Below are 19,922 nucleotides of genomic sequence, written 5' to 3' on the forward strand. Positions count from 1 at the left end.
CGTAGCAAACTGCTTTGGCTTGCCGCTTGTCAAAATGAATGCAAATCCCTCTGCTGCGGAGGAACCACCTCTGCAGTAAACAAATAAGTTTTGCTCCAGGGTACTAGGAAACCCCCCTGAAGTGAAACAGGAGGTTCCCAGAACTTCAGAAGCCAGGTGTTGCCTCTCCAGGACCACGACTGTAAAGAGAAGAGAAATTTCGGCCCCTGTCAGCTACAGAATAGGAACAACAAGGATGCAACAAGCAACAGTTTATTTGTAGAAAAACCTTTTAAAATTTTACTACATTGTGAGATTAAGGAAAAAATAGTATTAATATATGTACATACAATATATATAAACAAACACACATCGCACCATTAAAATTACATGCTTTTTGAAACAGAGAATGGGTCATATTCCCTCATATTAATTTTAAAATTATCACTGCAAGAAACCTTGCTTCCTTTGTTTTTATCCCCATCAAAGTTTTCAAGTACAGGAAGTAAGTAATGCAGGATCTAATAGTAGAAAACCTTTGTTATACACAAATTACAACTGACAGCTATATTATTCTGCAGTATGCAACACTTGTGTTTTTTGGAACTCTATAGGGATATGAACTTTTACCTGAGGTGCATGGAAATAGTGAAGCATGATAATTGGCAAGTTCAAGAGATTTTCATAGTATGATTTGATTGTAATTGAAGCTGACTAGGTATCACGTCTATACCCATAGTACTGGCACAAGAATGCTCAGCATGAGTCGTTACCAATGTCTTAGAAGTGCAGGAAAAATTAAAAAGGCAAGCACCACTTGCAATGATAAGCATGCAGACAATTTAAGTGAAACAGAGGTAGCATGTTCTTGTAACTCCAGCAGGGTCATTCAAATCAACTGCACCCTCCCTTCTGCAAAAGGCACTCGCTTTTTCAGCTATAAACAATGTGGTTTTAAATTCAGTTGGATTGACCACAAATGGTGGATTTCTCTCCTTACAAATATAAAAAAATTAAGCAGAGGACATAAGGAAAAGAAAAAAAATGGGTGTAAGAAATACACATGTCAGGTAATATGTGCTATTCCTCTCCCCCTACCTTTTACGGGGAGAATTTTTATAAACAGTTGCAGTACATAATCCAAAAGTTAAGACTTTCCAGTCAAAATGGCAGTATTAAGCAGCACATTATATATCAGGAATAATTTCAAAACACCAGAAGTACATCAGCCTTTTTAATAGATAAAGAGCAACAATTCACAGTTAAAGGAGAAAGTTTATGCACAAAAAGGTGGTGGTAGAGAAGGATAAAGATCCTTTGATGTAAACCCTCATAAATAGAAATGCACAAACTCTTGTAATGTATCTTTTATCCTTTCTGCAGTTTGAAAAGATGTCTATCCAAAACACCTGCTTTTACCGTGACACTACAGAGCTAATCGAATTATAAGATGTGCCACTGTTGCAGCTGGAAGCATAAGCCTCTTGACCATTAGCATCTAAGTTTATTTTGAATACAGAAGATGCCTTCAGTAAAAAGTCTGCTGCATCTCTGCGACCTAATTCCCTCAGCTTAGACATTAGGATACCTACAGTGCTCTCAGGAGCATTACTCCACTCCTGCAGAAGGGCATGGACTGGGCTTGAGAGAAAGTCATTTTGTGTTCCATTATTTGTATTGTACTTAGCAACAAGATCAGGGAGGCCCAGGTTCATGGCCAGAAGGCACCAGTCTTTGCCCATAGGATCAGGTGGATCCAAAAGTCGACTTAGCTTTCTCCTGGTAAGTAGATTCAGATCAGATACATGAATATCCATTCCTAGGCTCCCCTGGGAGTAGACATCAAGACACCCAAAACACAGTATACTGCTAAAGCTCTCTTTATATCCCCCCATAGTGTTAGTTAGTGATGTCTCCTTTTGACTCTGTGCACGGAAAAAGTCTCTAGGCTGGTAGACCATTACTGGTTCATGATGTTCCCTCAGCTGCTGAGGACTAAGGTAGTATTTCCCAGTCAGAAGGCCTGGTAAGGTTGTGGCCATTAAGTTATCAATGGTGCTGCATACAGAATCCAGAAGTAAACAGCACTTGACTTTCTCTGTTTCCAGTCCTCTGACTTGAACCTCTATACCCTGACCATGGTTGACCAGCAGCACTAAAAGCTCAGCTCCACGATTCATAATTTTTGATCCGTTCACCCATAGACGTATATCAGCATCTCCCTCTGTGCTCTGCTGATGAATCCACCTGCAGAGATTCACCTGAACTTTATGAAAAATTCCACAAGGAAATGGCGTAAGATGTTCCACAGGAACGATTCTAACACCACCATAAATCAGCACCTCATCGTCCTCATCTGTCCAAGACCTGTGGAGATTGTCAGTCTTTATAAGAGCAGGAATATCCACCATTGCTCCACTGCTAAGGTCCCTTGCACAAATATCCATGGCATCCAAAATCTGTATCAGCTCTTCCACGTCGCTATCTGTCACCAGACGCTGGATGTCCTCTATAGTGTACCGACCTCTATAGTGATGGAGGGCTTTTGGGTTCTCCACTGACAGGATTTTTCCAAGGACATTTGAACAGAGCCAGCGAGGATCCAGAAGCACAACATCTTGGACAGTTTCACTCTGCATGATGTTAATCTGTTTATAAATATGAAAGTTACTATTTACATCTTGTGAAGTACAAGATGATACCTCACATTCTCTCCTTCCTAAGTTACTGACACAATCATTTAATTAACACTGCTGATAGGAGGAAAACAAACAATGCATTTTAATTTCTTGCAAGTATTCAGAACAAGGTGCAGGTTTTGTTCTTGATTTCCGCTAGCAACAAAGCCATTACAGCCCAACATCTGTAAAGCCTAGCCATGCCCTGTAAGCTATTTATGCAAAGGTGTTATCCTATGATTCAATTTCTAACAGACATATATAAATTCTCATATGCAGTGAACACATTAGGCACTACCTCATTTAAGATGATAGCATACTTATCCTTTCTGGGTGTTTCACATTCTTACAACTGTAGCAATAAACTGTAACTCTTCCTGTCTCAAAGAAATAATGTTGAATGAAATGGGAGCCACAAGGCAATAACGTTAACAAAAAGAATTATTAACCAGTTTCTACTTCTTTGGGTGTCTTAACAGGGAGGAAAAAAAAATAATCCACCGAACTACAGACATTTGCTTAAATCTCATTAAGCAATAACATACCAAAGCATTATGTTGCTAATAGAGATGCAATTTAGACAAAGCCACTTACTTCTCCAATGCTATGCAACTGCTGTGCAATATGCCGTAGGTCATCTTCACTTGCTAGGGGGTTAAGGTGTTCCTGTACATCATACACAAACTGCTGCAAGGACATCAGCTGGTTGGGTCCATTCATTTTTCTCCATGAAGGCAGTGTGGAGATTATTTTTTCACACAGATGACTCATAGGTGGGCAAGTCTTACAAAGGCACAGAAAACACTCATTTGTAATTCTACTCTGCTGAGAATAACAGTCTGATTGTTTTTTGGGTTTTGGGTTTTTTTTCTTCCAATGAAGGTTACAAGATTTAATGCATCCATGAGTATATCCATGTCTAAAGAGTACCCCTTGTGATGGGCCAACCCTTAACTCTTCCATCTGGCGTTCACTTGCCATGAGAGCTACCTTTTCTTAATAAAGTAAGTTCCAGAAACAACTTTTTCATTGAAATGAGCAAACTTTCCAAACATCACCGTTATTACAAAGGGAATACTGACATATGGAACAAAGTTTAGTTTATATTGTCCTGCCTTGTCAAATGTGGTGACCACCTAGAATAGTGACGTCAAAATGTATCAGTTGCCTTCATGCATCTAGAAGGTAATCTTTATTTCAGAAATTGCCAACATTTAATTAAGATCTGTACTCATCAGTATTTGTACAGGACCAATTTACTTCAGCAGGTGAGACAGCAGGGTACCAGATAAGAAATAAAGATGGTACTTTTTATCTCTTGATTATCTTGGATATCACTGAAGCCTTAATCCTACACTCTCAAGCCACATCACACAGTTCTTACGCAGCAAAGCCCTCCTGATTTCAAGCTAGTGACCGTGGCTACAATAAAGTTTTGTCACAGAACAGAAGCTTATTAAATCAAGAGATCATTTGGAACATAAAATAGGCTGAATTTTGCATAAACCCAAACATATTCTTTGATCTACAGAATGAACTCAGTAATACAGTTATTTTTAATTAATTTTTAAAAAAATACCAATTCAGAAGTAGCTGCAAAAGTCTGTGTCTCACAACTAAGAGGGCCTTTGGTATGAAGGAATTTAAGTTAAATTAAATGCATTTAGCACAGGCTACATAGCAACTTGACTTGGTCACCCTCAGTATGGAAGGCTCTGTGGATTCATGGTGGTAACATGAAACCATGGTTGTTTTACCTTTAGTCTCATATACATATACCTACACATACACAACTCCTTAACACATTTTTCAGTAAAGTAGTGCAGTAAAAAGTTAATGCATATTAGTTCACACATTTATATTGGCAATTATCTTTCTAACAGTCGAGGAAACTGTTCTACTCTGGTTTGGTTTTGGTTTTTTTTACAAAAAACCTGCCTGAAATATATTTTGTTTCTCTGTAATGCTACACTGATTAAAAAAAAAAATTAAAAAAAAAAAAACAAAAACAAAAACAAAAGAAGGGCCAATGCTGAAATCCAATCACTGTCAATTCAAAACAGGAAACTAACTTTGTACTGAAAATCCCAAATAATTTCTTTTCAAAAGAGATAATTTTTGTGACCTGTACAAAACGTATACAGTTTTGAAAATGCTGACTGAATCGTTAACATCAGAAGTTTGTTCATCACCAGGTCTGTCATGCATGCTGCTAAAAAACTGGAACAGCACTCATTTAAGTTTCATAATATAAATACTAAATTTACACAAGATTTTCACATTTTGGCTGTGCCAACCCAGACCATTAGATATTACTTACAGAAATTATCTGGCTTCTTATTTCTTGCAAATGATTTCGGAGAAGCTTCATATCTTTAGACCCAGATGCTCCAGCATCCAAGACAAATAACTTGTCTGAAATTTGCAGATCATTTCCAAATCTAAAAAAGAAAAAGCAAACAATTATATACTTAGTTCAAAACGCTGTTTTATTTTTTAATCTAGTTGTACTTCAGTCTTAAATTACACAGAAGTTATTTTTTCTTCAAGGAATGATGAAAAAGTTGAAGTACTGATTGTGCTAAGATATTTTATAAGCACAGACAGTATAGCTGCTCTCTAATTTTATTGAAAATAAACAGATATTGAGAGAAAGCTGTATTAGCTAAGGAAAAAGACTGAAGAGGCATAAGAAAATGACAACTGAATCACAGGACTTTTAGTTACAAAATCAAACATTTTAACAGAGAAAGGATAGAAGGAATTAATTCTTTTTAAGGTCTTTATTGTTTTATTTCTTCTCACTTTAAATAATTTGGATGTCATTGCTATTGACACCAGCTGTCTTTCTCATTTACTTTTGACTTTTCAGCTGCACATACTTGTTTTCCTAACTCTGGACTGGTTTGCATTTTAAAAGGATTCTAACACCAAAGATCTGTTTCTAGTACAGTTCAGACAAGTGTCTATGCTTACAGGTATGGATGGTTCCTCGTACCATGTACTGCCCACTTATGTGCTCACCTTTATATAATAGTATGTTCATGAAAAAATCCCTATTTCCATCTACAATTAGCATGCTTTCCAAACATTAGCTGAAGAAGGCTGTAAGTTCCCTAGCTTCTAGGTATCTTTTGGATGACCTTGTAACCTCTGTGACTCCACATCATCCAGCTCTTCACAAACTGTGTAAGAATTACCTCCTGGTCTGGTTTTAAGTTTTTTCCCTACCCATCCTAAATCAATTCAGAGCAAAGGGCAGCTCTCCTGTAAAGTCCCCTCTTTCACACCCAGAGTTTGTAGCTGAGAACAGCCAACTTTTGTTCTGAGACTGGTGCAAAACCTGAGCACCAAGATGTTAAGACAAATGGCCAATACAGGCCTTTGGATGTATCCCAGTGTTTACAGGGTGAGACTTCCTATGCCTCAACTCATTTTTGCACCACTTGGCTCATTATAGCTCACTTAAGTGAGCAGCTCACTCACTGTACTATTTGTAAACATTTCTATCTTCACACAATATGAACATACTCAAAATATCGTAATATCACAAAGCATAAGCCATATAAAAACCTTTTACATATTTCTGTGCATTATAGTACTTTTTCTTTCCAATTGACCTGTTAAAACACTACATATATAGACTTACCTGTTCCTGATTTCTTTCAGCAATGACATATCTTTGTCGTACCAAAACTCTCCTCCAACAGGCCGTGGAAGATTCACTATGTCAGCATGTGTGGCGACCAAAACAACACGCAGTGGTCTTTTCAGCTTCCCACCAAATGCTAGAACAGAAACGACAGCACCCCTCACTATAAGCGTATGAACATGGCCGTCTTACGGAGACAGGAAAGTAGCAATACATTTTACATTCTTCATACCAATCACTTTTGCAGTGGATTTACCAACTCTTAAGCATAGCCACTGTGGTTACACACCACTGGTGCCTTGGCTGTTATCTGCCTACAGGATTGTCTACATAATGTTCAACTTGAATAGCTAGACTCTTTGATTAACATCAGATACATTGATATTACATTACTTCATTGTTCTAACAAAAACATTAATAACACTAATGATCTCTCTATTAGCTACAAACTATGGTAGTGTGAGGAAAAATAATTTAAAATAACAGCTTCTTGAAAGGGTTTCTCATAATCTTTAGATGGTCCTTAATACTACAGGTGCAGAGTAGAGGATTGCAAGTAGAACACAAATAATCTACAACAGTCATAGATTGGTATGAACGCTATTTTGCAGTACTTACACAATGACCTCTCACTTATGTGAGAGTTAAGTAGGAAAGCCTGGCAGAAACCATGAAAAAGAATGAGAAAAAAAGAAAGACACAAATGGTATGAATGAGGTGACAGTACAGAACATAGAGTTTTCAATCTTTTCTCAAACTGATCTTCCAGAAATGAGAAGACATCACTAGACTATTTTTAAAAAAGATAGTACAACCAATCCTGCTATTCTAGTCTGAAAAAAACTTCACATGGGAGAAATATGCCTACATCACTGCTCAGTTTTCATCAACTAAGAGCTACAGAATCTTGATGTATTCACAAAAAACCACATTTTCCCAAACTGCAGTGTAGCACTTCAAGGTAAGTATTTTGTAATATTTTTTGGGGGTGTGTGGGGTGGGTGCAGTTAAAGGACCTAGACAAAATAACTGGGAAGTAATTCCAAAAGTTTGAGTTTTCTGCTAACATCAGTTACTAAATATTACTTTTTATTTGTAGTAGTACAAAAATGTATGGGTACCCAAATTGAACTGACCAGTGTAAACACTGATTTAAGCAAAGTGTCTAAAGAATGCTGATAATTAGATCAGCAAGAAGAAACTATTACCTCAAATTCTAACTCGGTCAAACCAAGAACTAAGTTTCTTCACTAGACTGAGGAGCTGTGAAAAGCTTTCAGCAACTGCAAACTAACTGTATTTTCAGCTTTGATATTTTTCTGCAAATTTCTAAGCTTTTACTTCCAGAAGTAATTTCACATCAGTTAGATCCAAATGTTCATATTGTTAACTTTGTGTTTTGATCTAAAATGGAAAATCAATGACAAGCAGATGCCTGAACTTACAACTGAAGGTCTGCCTTGGCTCATCATTATCTGGCTCAGACAATGCATACAGAACTGAGCAGAACAAAAAGACGGGGGAAATACTCTTTGCACTATGGAAGTATTTGATATGCTTGTCTGGCGAATTCCTAGCAGCATTATAAATGTTCGTGAGCACTGAGTTGGATCCACTGACTGTAATAACATTTCGGTTCCTAGAACCAAGACACATGTCTGAGCTTGGTTTGTCCATGAAACTGTCCCAGTCTGCAGACCAATGCTCAGCTACAAACTTCAACAAGTTATATGGTATATATACCTAGAACTAGACATCTTAAGGAAAAAAAATAATTGTTTGCCTGAAGTAACTTTCAGTTTGTTAGAAAGGTTGAATATAAAACAAGTCAACTTCCTTAAAACTTGTGCAAAGTCTGAGAATATGCAAAATGAAATTTACAAGAAATATGGATTTCTGTACACCCTGGTGCACCAAAAGGTGAACATATTTGAAGTCTGAATACAACTCTAGTTAAACATGTTAAAGGTGCATGTACTGAGAGGTATGCCAGTCCACAATGGTTCTGTCCTGTTCTCACTGACAAGACTAATTTATGCTGGAAACACTTAATTGGGGTTAGATACAAATAGCACTTAAGCAATGTGTCTAAGACTGGTTTTACCTTTTAAATGGTTCCAACCCTCTGGAACACTTTTCCATGTAGATTATGAGACATAAAACTATATTTGCCTTTTACAGATGTAAATCCCAGTGCCACAAAGGCTGCCCTGTACATCAAGACCCTTTTTGGTTGGACTAAGTCATATGTACAACTCTTCAGGCTTGTTCAACAGATAGAATTTCCTTTCTCTAAGAAACTTTATATAAAGTTTGTTTGAATGCATGTGGATGAAAACACAGTAACAGTATTTGACACAGATGATAAACAGTTACTGAGAAACACAAGAAGCTTTATCCTAGAGTCCCCAAATATTCCATTAACAGGCAGAAGAGCGTACCTATTGGCTCCTCAACTGGGACTAACGATTTCAGGAAACTGAGCCAAAAGGTCACTTGGTTTAACTGGATTTCATAAGGCTCCTCGAGACTAAAAAGCACCATGTGAATTGCAGTGGGATCATTTGCAGCAAAATAATCGTAACAGCAGAAATACACAGGATTCCCAGAGAATTCCCAGATGCTGAAATCACCAACACCTGGAAAACAGATGAACAGTTGAATAGATCACACTTTGTCAGTAACAATAAAGCATCTTTCAGCCATGGAAAGACAAATGAGAGTCAACCTAATTTAAACTTTCACAAAGCTAAACCATATGCATTTGAGAAAATAAAGACTGCAGATGCAATCATGAACAAAGAGAATGGGTTTCAGTCAGTTTCAGAGGCTGAGAAGGTGGGGTCCTCACGATCTGTTCCTCTCTCACATTCACTTCTCTAAGACATTCAGCTGGGTGCCACATGGGAGCATCTGTGCATTAAATGCATGGAGCCTTACACATTAAATTGGTCTCTGCCTCGAACAGCAGCAACGGGTCTTGTAATTCCCTTGAAAAACAAGAATAATGGTTCCCATTTGCTTCCTGCTCACCCCAAAAAGCTCAACATTTTTATTGATTTTTCTTTTTAACATGCCACCACTAGTATTAAAAACAGCTAAAGGACATTCTCAAAGAAGCCATTTGCTTTACAAAATTGTACTATTCACAACACATTGTTAAGTCAGGGCTGAAGGATCACCACATTAAGGATTCCAACAGCACTATGCTGCTTTTTGCCATCTCCTTTAGCTTCAGGTGAGAAAAGTACTGGTGTGTTGCACTGCATGGCACCTCCCAGACGCACTATATGTTTAGTGTGAAGTCTGGCACACTTGCACAATCTCTATTTAAAAAAATGCTCAGTAAGATGCACCTCACACTTCTAGAAGAAAAACCAGAAACCTCAAATCTGCTATTATGAGTACAGCTATTCAGAGTTCGTCCGTGTGCACCCTGTCGTTCTGTATCAACACAGCACGGAAAGAAACCCCGTCTGACAGTCTGTTAACGCAACTCTATTTCACTGCAGAATTTCATTGGTTTCAAATTATACTGAAAGAGGAAATTAGCTGGACAAAGAACAACCTTTAACTATATGGCAAACTCTTCAGCATCTAGGACAAACATTTTGTCACTGCATGTGTTAGTGTGTATACACTGCGTTCATATATAGGTTTCCCTCTCCAAAGCAAAATCTTAATTAATCCTAATTCAGCCTGAAAACTGCAGCTTCTAAGGTGTGCAAAGCTTTTTCCTTACGAGGAGATCCTACTGGGAGAGATTTTGACACCTGTATAAGGATTAGCATGGCTGGTGGTGTATGTGAACCATTTGCACGGTCTTCACAGTCAAAAGCCACGCGTGTCCTTATGACAGCTTCTCTGACCGACCCCTCTTACTGCTAACTGGTTTCAATCACAAAGCAGTTAGCTTTCTTTCTAAAAAACATGAAGCTCCACCCACCATGTTTGGTGTGCTCTAGGGACTCACCAAACATGCTCCAGCCCTGTCATGGGGTGAGAATGTTAGGTCCTTCATACAGCTGGGGGCCACTTACATGGTGAGGACATTTGGGTCTATGGGACCAGATTAAACCTGATAAAATCCCCAAAGGACATACTAGTGCGAAAGAGACTTCACATAGTAACTGGTTTGCCAGCCCACGCTTACTATACCAAATCCCTTCTGCCCCAGTTCAAAATCATTACTATATGATGCTATAAGCATCTGACACAAGTGATTACTATGTGTATTACTCATACAGAACTTCATGAAGATTTACTTCCTGCTTAAACAAACCAAACCCCACCAGTGCTGGATTCTCAACCACAGTCACTACCATATCAAGTCTGATTTTTTTTTTTCTTTCATTTTTGTTGTTAAAAACAAGCAATGTGGCATTAACCATCCCGCAGCATTAAGGGACGCCAGCCCAGGGCTCTACTTACCATGCAAGCAGGCATTCTGAATGTCAATGGCCTTGGTGGACTGGTCATCAACAGAGAAGTGAGAGTAATGAGAAGGTGAAACGAAAGCTTCTAATACTCCTTTGGTCAGGCCAGGCTCAAACATCATACTACGACTTCTCACGCTGACATTCTCACAGCCAGGATAAAGATTTGTAATGCTTACTGAAACTGGGTCAGAAAAGGAAAATAAGATTATAAACCATGTGAAAATCACAACCAGATCACTTCAAAATAAGTATTCAAAGCATAAAAACTGATTAACCCCCCCCAAACTGCTCTTCAAAGAAAGGAGATGCCTACCAAGCTGTGAGCGTATGCAGCTACGTCCTTACTGTGAATAGTGAAAATATTAGAATGATCTCATGTAGCACTTATTGCCCTTTAGCAGATACACCACTGGGTGCGAAGCACAGAAGAAAATGGAATAATTTGTGAATGAAAGGTTCCAATAGTTAAAATTCTTCTATGTTATTTTTTTAGCTAAGGGCTGCAATTTCATGGCATGGTCTATTTTTATGGGCATGGAAACGCTACATATTCATATAGTTGCTTCCTGTAAGTCAGGATAAAAATATCACTGTGTAACAACTGTTTCTGGGGAGATGTGACAGAAAAGCAATCCCTTACCAAAATTATTTTACTAATAAGCAATTTAAGTTCATGCTTAATTCAGACTCCCCAAGAGTAACTTGAGAAATGAAAGGACTTCTTAATTGCCTTGCCCCATCTAGTGGAGAAAGTAAAGATTTATTTCCTTCACCAGATGATGAATTCTGGTATATGGGCTTTAATACAGAAAGACACTACCTGTCAGCTGTAAAAGTATATGCTCATGTTTGATCCTCTAGTGTAGTACTTAAAATCTCTGCGCTCTTGTAAATAAATACATGGTGAATTCACCCACTTACTTTTTCAGAATTTAAAAAAAACTCAGCACATGATCAAGTATAGACCAAACTTGTCTATATGGTTTAAAAGTGTATTTGATTATGTCATTCAACCCATCATATTTTTTACATGTTATATATTGCTTTTCATCCAAAAAGAAAAAAAACAGAAACAAGCAAAAACTAAAATGTCAAACATTAAAACAATACCATAGTTGCTTTTTTTGCATAGAACTGCACAAGTTTCAAGTGTACACAGCCCTGTACAACTTTCTGGCTTTATATCTAGGTAAACTATTTTCAAGTGCATGCGATTCTGTGGCCACACTTCTGCAGCCATTCTTCTACAACGTATCTCCCCTTGTACAACACAGTAAATTAAGATAAATAAATCAAGACATTCTGATTGATTCGTTTAATCAGTTGCAAATGCAATGACAATCTCTGAGCCAGGTAACTTGTCTTGTTAAGCCACTCTGTAAGCATTATCCAAAGGTTTTTAAAGAAAAAGGCAACCCTGACCTCATCTAAAACTGACATAGTACAAATACTTCTAAACATCAGTTTAAACTCGAGCTCCTCAAAGTGCCTGCTTAGCTTGTATATATTGTGCACCCTCTCAGTGTTAGAAGAGGGACTCAGACAAATAGTCCACTATGCTTTCCACTGTCTTGCCACCATTGAGGATTCTTCCAAAGCCAGGTGCATGCTGAAATGTAAACCTGGTTAGTTCCTCCAGATCCTGCAGCTCTTGCCACTTCACGCAGGCCAACTGGTGCTACACGGGCAAAGCTTCCCTATTGTTTACACACACTTAATTCAGTTTAGAAAACCTCCATTTTTACCTTATTTGGAATCAACTTTAGACACCTCTGAATGGGTTAATCCCCTCCTGTACCTTACAGAAAAGCACTCCAAGGGATCAGGGGTAGTTCCGAATCCTCTGTTAGTACTTAAAAGATCACATAAAAGATGCAGCATCTGTTTCAATTTTGCACAGTTTGGTGAAGCTACTCAAACAAAAAAGGCTAACAAAACCACGACAGTGGAATCTGGTCATGACACTGGTGTTCACAGCCTAGGGCTTTTTGTGAAAAATAAACAGCAGTGTTTGCAAGTACTGTCCTCCACTCTCCATGTTCACTTATGGAGCATGTAAGTAAACAAAACCTTAACTACTTCTGCACCCTCCACACCTGCTGCTCCTCTTTGCTCTTACTTCAGGTATGAGCCTGTGCACAGAGAAGTCAACACCCTCTCTGCTTTGGTTTCTTACACACTTAGCCTGTCCTGTCTTTTGCAGTGCAGCCAACAGGTCTTCCTTAGGAGCTACACAGAGTAAGAGGAAAATGTTTTCTTGTTCAAACATTATAGCTTTGAAGCCATACCTGAAGGTTTGGAAGACAAAGGAGATGGAGGGAATCTAGTTGAGTTTGTGGAGGACAGCCTAGGCCTGCGTCTTCGGAAGAAGCTTCGTATCAGGCCACACTTGAGAGACTCCACAAGGGTTGTCTTCCCAGCACCAGAGTGTCCAAACAACTTCAGTTTGATCCGGGGCTGTGGGTTCTGTGTGTGCCGCAGCTGCTGGATAAAAAGCCCCCGGTGTGTATCCTAAAATTCAACATAAAGAAAAAATCAAAATGTGTGGCAGGGAACTTCTGCCTCTCAACAAAGTCAAAACACAGGGTTTAGATACTGCCAGGCTGGTGTTCATCTGAATCAGTTCCTCCATCTGCTTCATCATGATCAAGTGATACTGGCAGAAGAGCAGGGGTAGGAAGACAACGCACAGCTGACTGCATGCTCTCAAGAGCCACCTTGAGTCTTCATGAAAATCACATGACTTGAGGCTCAACATCAGTGAATGGGATCATTTTGAGCTCTGATGGAGAGGGCAAAGGAGGAAAAACTAGCCTCTTCCTGTACCCATTCTTACCTGTCAGTCTCAGCAGCGTAACCATTATCCACAATAATATATATAATATACATGCAGCACTGAATAATTTTGCAGCGACAGCTACCACCTCAGCAATCCAAAAACTTGATGTGCATTCCCCCTCTTCTTTACATCAACTTTTTTGGTACTTCACATATTTGGGAGAATTCTCCTTTTCCCTCTCCCACCTCCCCCCACCCAGTTCCCTGTTTATTTCCACTACAGTTCTTTGCAAGGCAAATATTGCTTTTCCCAGACCACTCTATCTCTCCTCTCCCCACACACTTGCTCTTCTTTACCTTAAAAGACCTCTTGCATACTATTCCCATTCCAGTTTTCTACCCCTCTACTGCAAGTGTACATCCTCCGGACCGGCTTCTCTCTTTACTCCCAGGCCTCAACACACCTGCCTCCCTACTCAATTCTCCTCTCACAGTATGCCCTCTGCATGCACTCACTTTCTCTTTCACAGCTGCAATCTCATTCTCCTACACAAGCCTTCCTCAAATCCAATCGCATCTTCTGTGGAAGAGCTTTCCACTTGGAGCAATCCCATTACCCCTCTGTATCTTGTCTTGCAGTATCTGAAGGATACTCCTCCTGTTCCTGCCAAGGAGTTGGGAATGAACAAATCAGATCTGTCTCTCCTCTTTAGCCAGCAAGAGGCAATCAGACATGGATGCTCTATTTCCCACACAAGTTGAGCTTGAAAAATCAACTCAACAAGGGGGAATGCAGCGCAGGACAGCAAACTACCAGCTGTCCCTCACCACAGAAAGGCCTGTTTTAAGGAAACAGGGAGACAGCAAAAAGCTGGAAGGGAAAAGGAACTAGCTTCATCTTCCCTTCCTTCATTCCTCCATCTGGAGCTAAGAGAGGCTCCATTGTTCTACATTTACACTGAGTTTAACATGTAGGATGAGTCATTAAATGAGCACCTACAGCCCTCCAAAATTATAAGCATGCGGCAATTAAGCTCAGAAACAGTAGTGCGTGTAATTTAGTTCCTTCCTCGCTATTAGGCATTTATTAAATAACTTAGTCACAATGCGAATACTGCACCCCCTCACGGCTAATAGTGAATCCTCTGCAAGAGCCACTGACAGGAGTCTTCATGTGAGTGCCATCAGGGACAAAACCCTCCACAGACAATGGAAATAAAACAAGTGTCAGATACACTGCACTAGACTAGATCAAACATTTTCAGTAGTACTAGAATAATTTCAGTGGTTTGATGTAATTTCATTTGATCAGATTCTCTGTTGCAAAGTGTACTCTGATGAAGTATATAATTATCATATACTTTCCCCATATATGTAGACAGGCCTCCAATAATTAACTATAATCTGCTATCAAGAAGACAGTTACAGCTATCAACATCTCTTTCAGAAACAATTTATCTGACCTTCTTCTTTTTGTTCTAGGTCAACTTGTACTGTTCCATATTTAATTGGGACAAACCCACACATTTATCCACCTGTATGCAGACAAAGGCAAGGGTTCGGTGCAGGGATACAACTAATCAAAATCGATCCTGTTATAACACGTGTTTACAAAAGTTATCATTGCAAAAGAAGCCTGAACTTTGGCACTTTCTGACATCTTCACTGATACATTTTAAGGACATGATTCTTCTTCCACCCTGGCAATGTCTGGTACATCATCTTCTATTGCTACTATGAAATAGTAATTTATTTCAGACTTCCACAGACTCATTAATTAAACCCAGATTGTTTTAATTGGTCTTGCCCGTAATCTCCAGGCAGGTGGTCCCTGAACTTTTATGGCATGAGTGACACTGCCTATCCAGAATAATTGATGTGTATCAGGTGTGTCAGACTTAAAACAAGCCCAGAGCAGCTCTCCATTCTAGTTGTCTGGGGATTTGGAGATACTGAAATTGCAGAACTAAAAGAAGACATTGAAAACTCACGCAATTATTTCACATGGTATTACAGTTTTCAGAAGGGGCACAAACCTCTCATACTTCATAATACTTATCTAACTAAAACGGTGATGGTGGGGAAATAAGTCCTCTTGGGGGATATGCTAATTCTTAATAGTTTGTTTTCCAGTTTCTTCTAAACACCTTAGATGCTTTACTAGGCACTGTCAGATACAGGATAAGAGATCAGTGGTGCAGACTAGCTTAGCCATTTTTGTTAGTATGGCTATATTAGCTTTAACTGAGAGCATTATTTTAAATTAAATATATGAGAATAAAGAAAAAAAGAATACACCATTCCAGTAAGGATTTCTGCAACAGCTTTTTAGAATGGCTTGGACAAATATCTTATTGTATGATTTCCCATGGTCAAACTTTTCTTGGCCTCTTAAAAACATGAAAACCTCACAATTCATGCATTCCTAACCTTTTTAAGTCTTCCAAGCAGACTGGCTACGTGTTCATGCTGCTCTGCTCTGGCGAGATCTTCTGCTGTTTTCCCATCCTGTTGAAACACAAATTATTAGCAGCAGTTCCTTTCTTTTTTCTACAATAAAGAAAATCACATGCAACATTGCTCAGCTGCTCAAGGCAGTAACAGAATTGCTGTCAGATGCAAATGAAATGGGGAGACCCCCCCCCAACTAACAGCTAGTAACGATCACTCCCCACCAGAATCTGTTTTTTAAAATTGTCAAAAAAAAAAAAAAGAAGTCGTCCAATGCAGAAAAATGGCATTTCTTTTACAAATTGGTGTCTGGATGCCACTGTAACAAGATACTTTGAATTCAGAACCAGAGAGCAATGCAAGTACTCCCCCATCTGAATTCCTCTTCTCACCAATTAGAGGATGGCAGTGATTTCTAGATATTACACACTGAACAGATCTAAAAGTTTAAATAGTTCACAAGGAGGGGACAAATCAGCATATTCACTTGCATGAACAGCAGGTGAATTTTGTTTACTAATGAATAAAGAATGGCAGCAGCATCAGTCACTGGAGATTTCCAGAAAGTGATAACATTGTAAGGGATGTTGTTTAAACTGCAACAGCAAATTTAAAAGGAGAAGCAAAGCTGCCTTCAGCATTCTGGTCTTGTCATTTAATTACCCATGTTTCACAGGTCAGCAGCTTAATATTAAATAATTTAATTATCTAATATTAAATAACATATTGAAAGAAAAATGGCTCACTACTTTCACTTTTATAACTACATTAATGCTTTTGTATTTTTTAAAATTTTAGTAACAGATAAATAATTTATGAGCATTTTGCTTCTTTCACTCTCTCAGATTAGAGCTTTCAATTATTAACTAGTAGTGGAAAACTAAGACCCCTTTCTTGGGTTTCAAACTTCGATTTTGCTAGTTTTTCATGTGAAACCTGCATTGTTTTAAGTAGTTACTGAGTTTACTGTAATTATTATCCCTACATATGAAATATATATCTTTGACAACTGTGTGTCCACCTACAAAAGGCATTTGCAGGTTTCCATAAAGGTTATTATGTACTCCAGAACTTCAGACAGAACAGGAATTGAACATCAGCATTAGCAAGAAACAGCTAAAACTGTACATGATGGCATGAACTGACTAAATATGAACCAATACCTTACCCTTAAATTCCTTCCTTAGTTGACATATAATTGCAACTTTAGTGAAGAAACATCTGAATGTATAATTTTCCTTAGAGAAGACATATTAAAGGGGAAGCATACTTTGTCTGTGCTGACCCTACCCTCTGAATCCCAGTTAATCCTGAGTGCCTGCCGCATGAGAGGAAGAGTGGTCCAGTGGCTGGGTAGCTAGCCTGCCATCAGGAGAACTGCTTCAAAACTTCTAGTGCTTCCTGAGTTTCCAGTCTTGGGCACATCCAGGGGAATCCAAAACCTTCAAATAAAGGGGAAACCTTGATCCCCTTCCTACAAATCCCTGTGGTAACAGGATGTGGCCTTCACCAACCTAAGTGTGAATTTTATCCAAATCCTCAAACATCTGGTCTTCTCTTAAGTCCAAAGTGCTACTGCTACAGCCTGGCCTTGCACTGTTCCAGAGCACAATATGTTCCCATTCCAACACGAGGTTGGAGGTGGCTTGGAAAACTCCAGCACCAAGCAAGTATGCAGTGACAGATCCCTGCACAGGCACTGTCCCTTTGAATCACAGCAGGTCACACACCTCTGGTGGGCACGCCACAAGAGCCCTGGCATGGCTGGGGTGAGGTGACACTCTTGCTTGCTGTGTCTCATTGCTCCATGGGGGTTTGTTCCGGCTCCAAGCCTGGCCTTGGCTAAACAGCTGTACCCTGATAAAACAGGGTTTTTAGCTCAGTCACAGCTACTTGGGCACAAACACAATGGAACTAACCATCTGGTGAACATCTGGCAAGGAGTGTGGATGGCAGCAGCTCAGCCAGAGCCAGATCACTGTGCACAGTTATAATGGGATGGAAATGACTGCTCCCAAAAATGGCAACAGGAACGGTTCAAATTAAGGCTAAGCAGATGTGTGCACAGAGCAAGCCTACCTGTACAGCAGGATGTCTCTGTCATGACCCAGGGCTCTATCCCCACTTCCTAACAGGTTCTTGAGGTCAAGAGCAGCTGTCTGATACAGCTGTCTAACCTTGGTTCAGACTGCTATGAAGGAAGATGACCTGAAAGCCCCATCAGAGGCTTTTGCACTACCTTTTGCTCAGGCATTGCTCTTAAGCTGTAGCTTTTGCCTTTGGTCCTCACCTCAGAAATACTACAGCTATATGTCTGCGTGTGGCCATGTATCCCACTGACCTGGTCCCTGACTTCTGGGTTGGACCTTGAACCTGTCTCTTCACTGTGGATTTGCCTGGCAGTGACCAGACCCTTCCACCATGATCAACGAGCACAGTTCCTGACCTTGACAACCTCAGACCTGCCTCATTGTTACAGACTTGTCTGGTGACTGGGAGTCTTGGCCAAAGCTGGTTGCCACCACCAGCCCAGCCCTGCTCGCCTTGCCTGGGTACTGTGGGACTGGGCCCTTGCTGGTGAGGACACTGTCCCTGTTGGCCTTGTTTACTCTTGGCTCCTAGCTCACCTTCCCCTATGGAGGGATGCCTTAGCATGGGCACTGCCTGACACGCATAATTTTTGAAGTCCGTGGTCATCAGACCACATAGTAAACAAGACAGCCAGAAAAGCCTTGCAGTAGGTGAAGGATACACCAGAGCACTTGCAACAAGCACCAAGTACAGCAGAAGGAACTCTAGGTCAGCTTTACACCAAAACCAGCATTTTGAGATGTTCACACTGACAGATGTTAGCAGTTCAGTTCACATGCCTCTTGAAAATTTAGGCTCAAATCTGGAAGCTCAATTTATTGATTGAGGTAACAGGTGGAAAAAGCATTTTCTTCCATGCAAAAGAAATTAACAGAACAAGTTTTCTTTTTTGTCCAAAACTGTGAACAAGATGAAGGTGTTTCATTCTTTGGATGTCTACTGCAGCATGAACTGTAGAGCACAACAAGAATTAGAAAACGCATATGCAAGCAAATGGATTTCAGGCAATTATTTTCTTATTCAGGCTTTCTTGAAAAGCACAGGCTATTTATGCACTGGAATAGCGATGTGCAAGCAAAGCTGGCATGTGAAAAGGGCTTGGCTACAGGATCCATGAATGCATATTTCACACCTGGTGGTAATAATTCATTGCAATTGCTGACTGGCTCCTTTGTGACAAATCAGATAGCTATGCCTGCAAGAGCTGGTCCTGAGTTTAACTGGCTATTTGCAAGCATCATCATTCAAAGTTTTTAAGTAATCTGACAATTTTAAATTTGGTACAATTTCCGAAACTTCTGTGAGGAAAAGCCAAGAACATGATGCCAGCTAGCATGTAGGCATAACAGAATTTTTTGGGTGATATTCAAACACTCCAGGAGCATTATGATTTTCTAAGGTCATTTAACAACATTCATGCAATCAAATTCAAAATCAAACTTGTCCTAAAATGGACATTAGCCTGTGGAGGAGGTAGGGAAATCATCCTGCAGCCCAGTTACTTAACCGTGCTGAAAAAGCTATCTCCTCAGAAATGGCATTTTGAGAGAAGAAAAAGGTAATTAATTCTACTGTACTGGCCCAGAAAGAGCTGTTAATAAGACTTCTCATAGTTTAATGTCCACCTAGCAAACTAACGCAAAACTCAAATGCTATTAAAATCACCACATGCACTTCCTCCCTTTCTCTCCTCCTTTTCCCTTCTCTCTGCCATAACGCTGCTGGAATAATGGATAATTATGTATATTCTGTCTGCTTCTCCTGTCAGATTAAGTATCAGCACAATTTACTTTGTTATCTCCTTCAAACTGATCTAAACTAAACAGATAAAGACTACATTTATCTTGGAAGGAC

At 39.5% G+C, this 19,922-nt stretch overlaps 1 protein-coding gene across 3 annotated transcripts in view; it reads right to left on the reverse strand.

Moving 5' to 3' along the window:
* Positions 1 to 236: 236 nt before the first annotated feature.
* The window catches only part of DAPK1 (death associated protein kinase 1), a 90,746-nt gene continuing 71,060 nt past the window's right edge, over positions 237 to 19,922 (reverse strand). For all 3 annotated transcript variants that reach the window (XM_040580028.1, XM_040580027.1, XM_040580029.1), the window contains 8 exons: positions 15,957 to 16,034; positions 13,037 to 13,259; positions 10,741 to 10,929; positions 8,751 to 8,948; positions 6,307 to 6,445; positions 4,978 to 5,098; positions 3,252 to 3,440; positions 237 to 2,627 (listed from right to left, as the gene is read on the reverse strand). In XM_040580028.1, the coding sequence (XP_040435962.1) occupies positions 1,395 to 2,627; positions 3,252 to 3,440; positions 4,978 to 5,098; positions 6,307 to 6,445; positions 8,751 to 8,948; positions 10,741 to 10,929; positions 13,037 to 13,259; positions 15,957 to 16,034 (2,370 nt within the window). In that variant the 3' untranslated portion in view covers positions 237 to 1,394. The remainder of the gene's footprint in view (positions 2,628 to 3,251; positions 3,441 to 4,977; positions 5,099 to 6,306; positions 6,446 to 8,750; positions 8,949 to 10,740; positions 10,930 to 13,036; positions 13,260 to 15,956; positions 16,035 to 19,922) is intronic.

The sequence above is a fragment of the Falco naumanni genome, chromosome Z, assembly GCF_017639655.2.
Source record: "Falco naumanni isolate bFalNau1 chromosome Z, bFalNau1.pat, whole genome shotgun sequence".
Lineage (NCBI taxonomy): Eukaryota > Metazoa > Chordata > Aves > Falconiformes > Falconidae > Falco > Falco naumanni.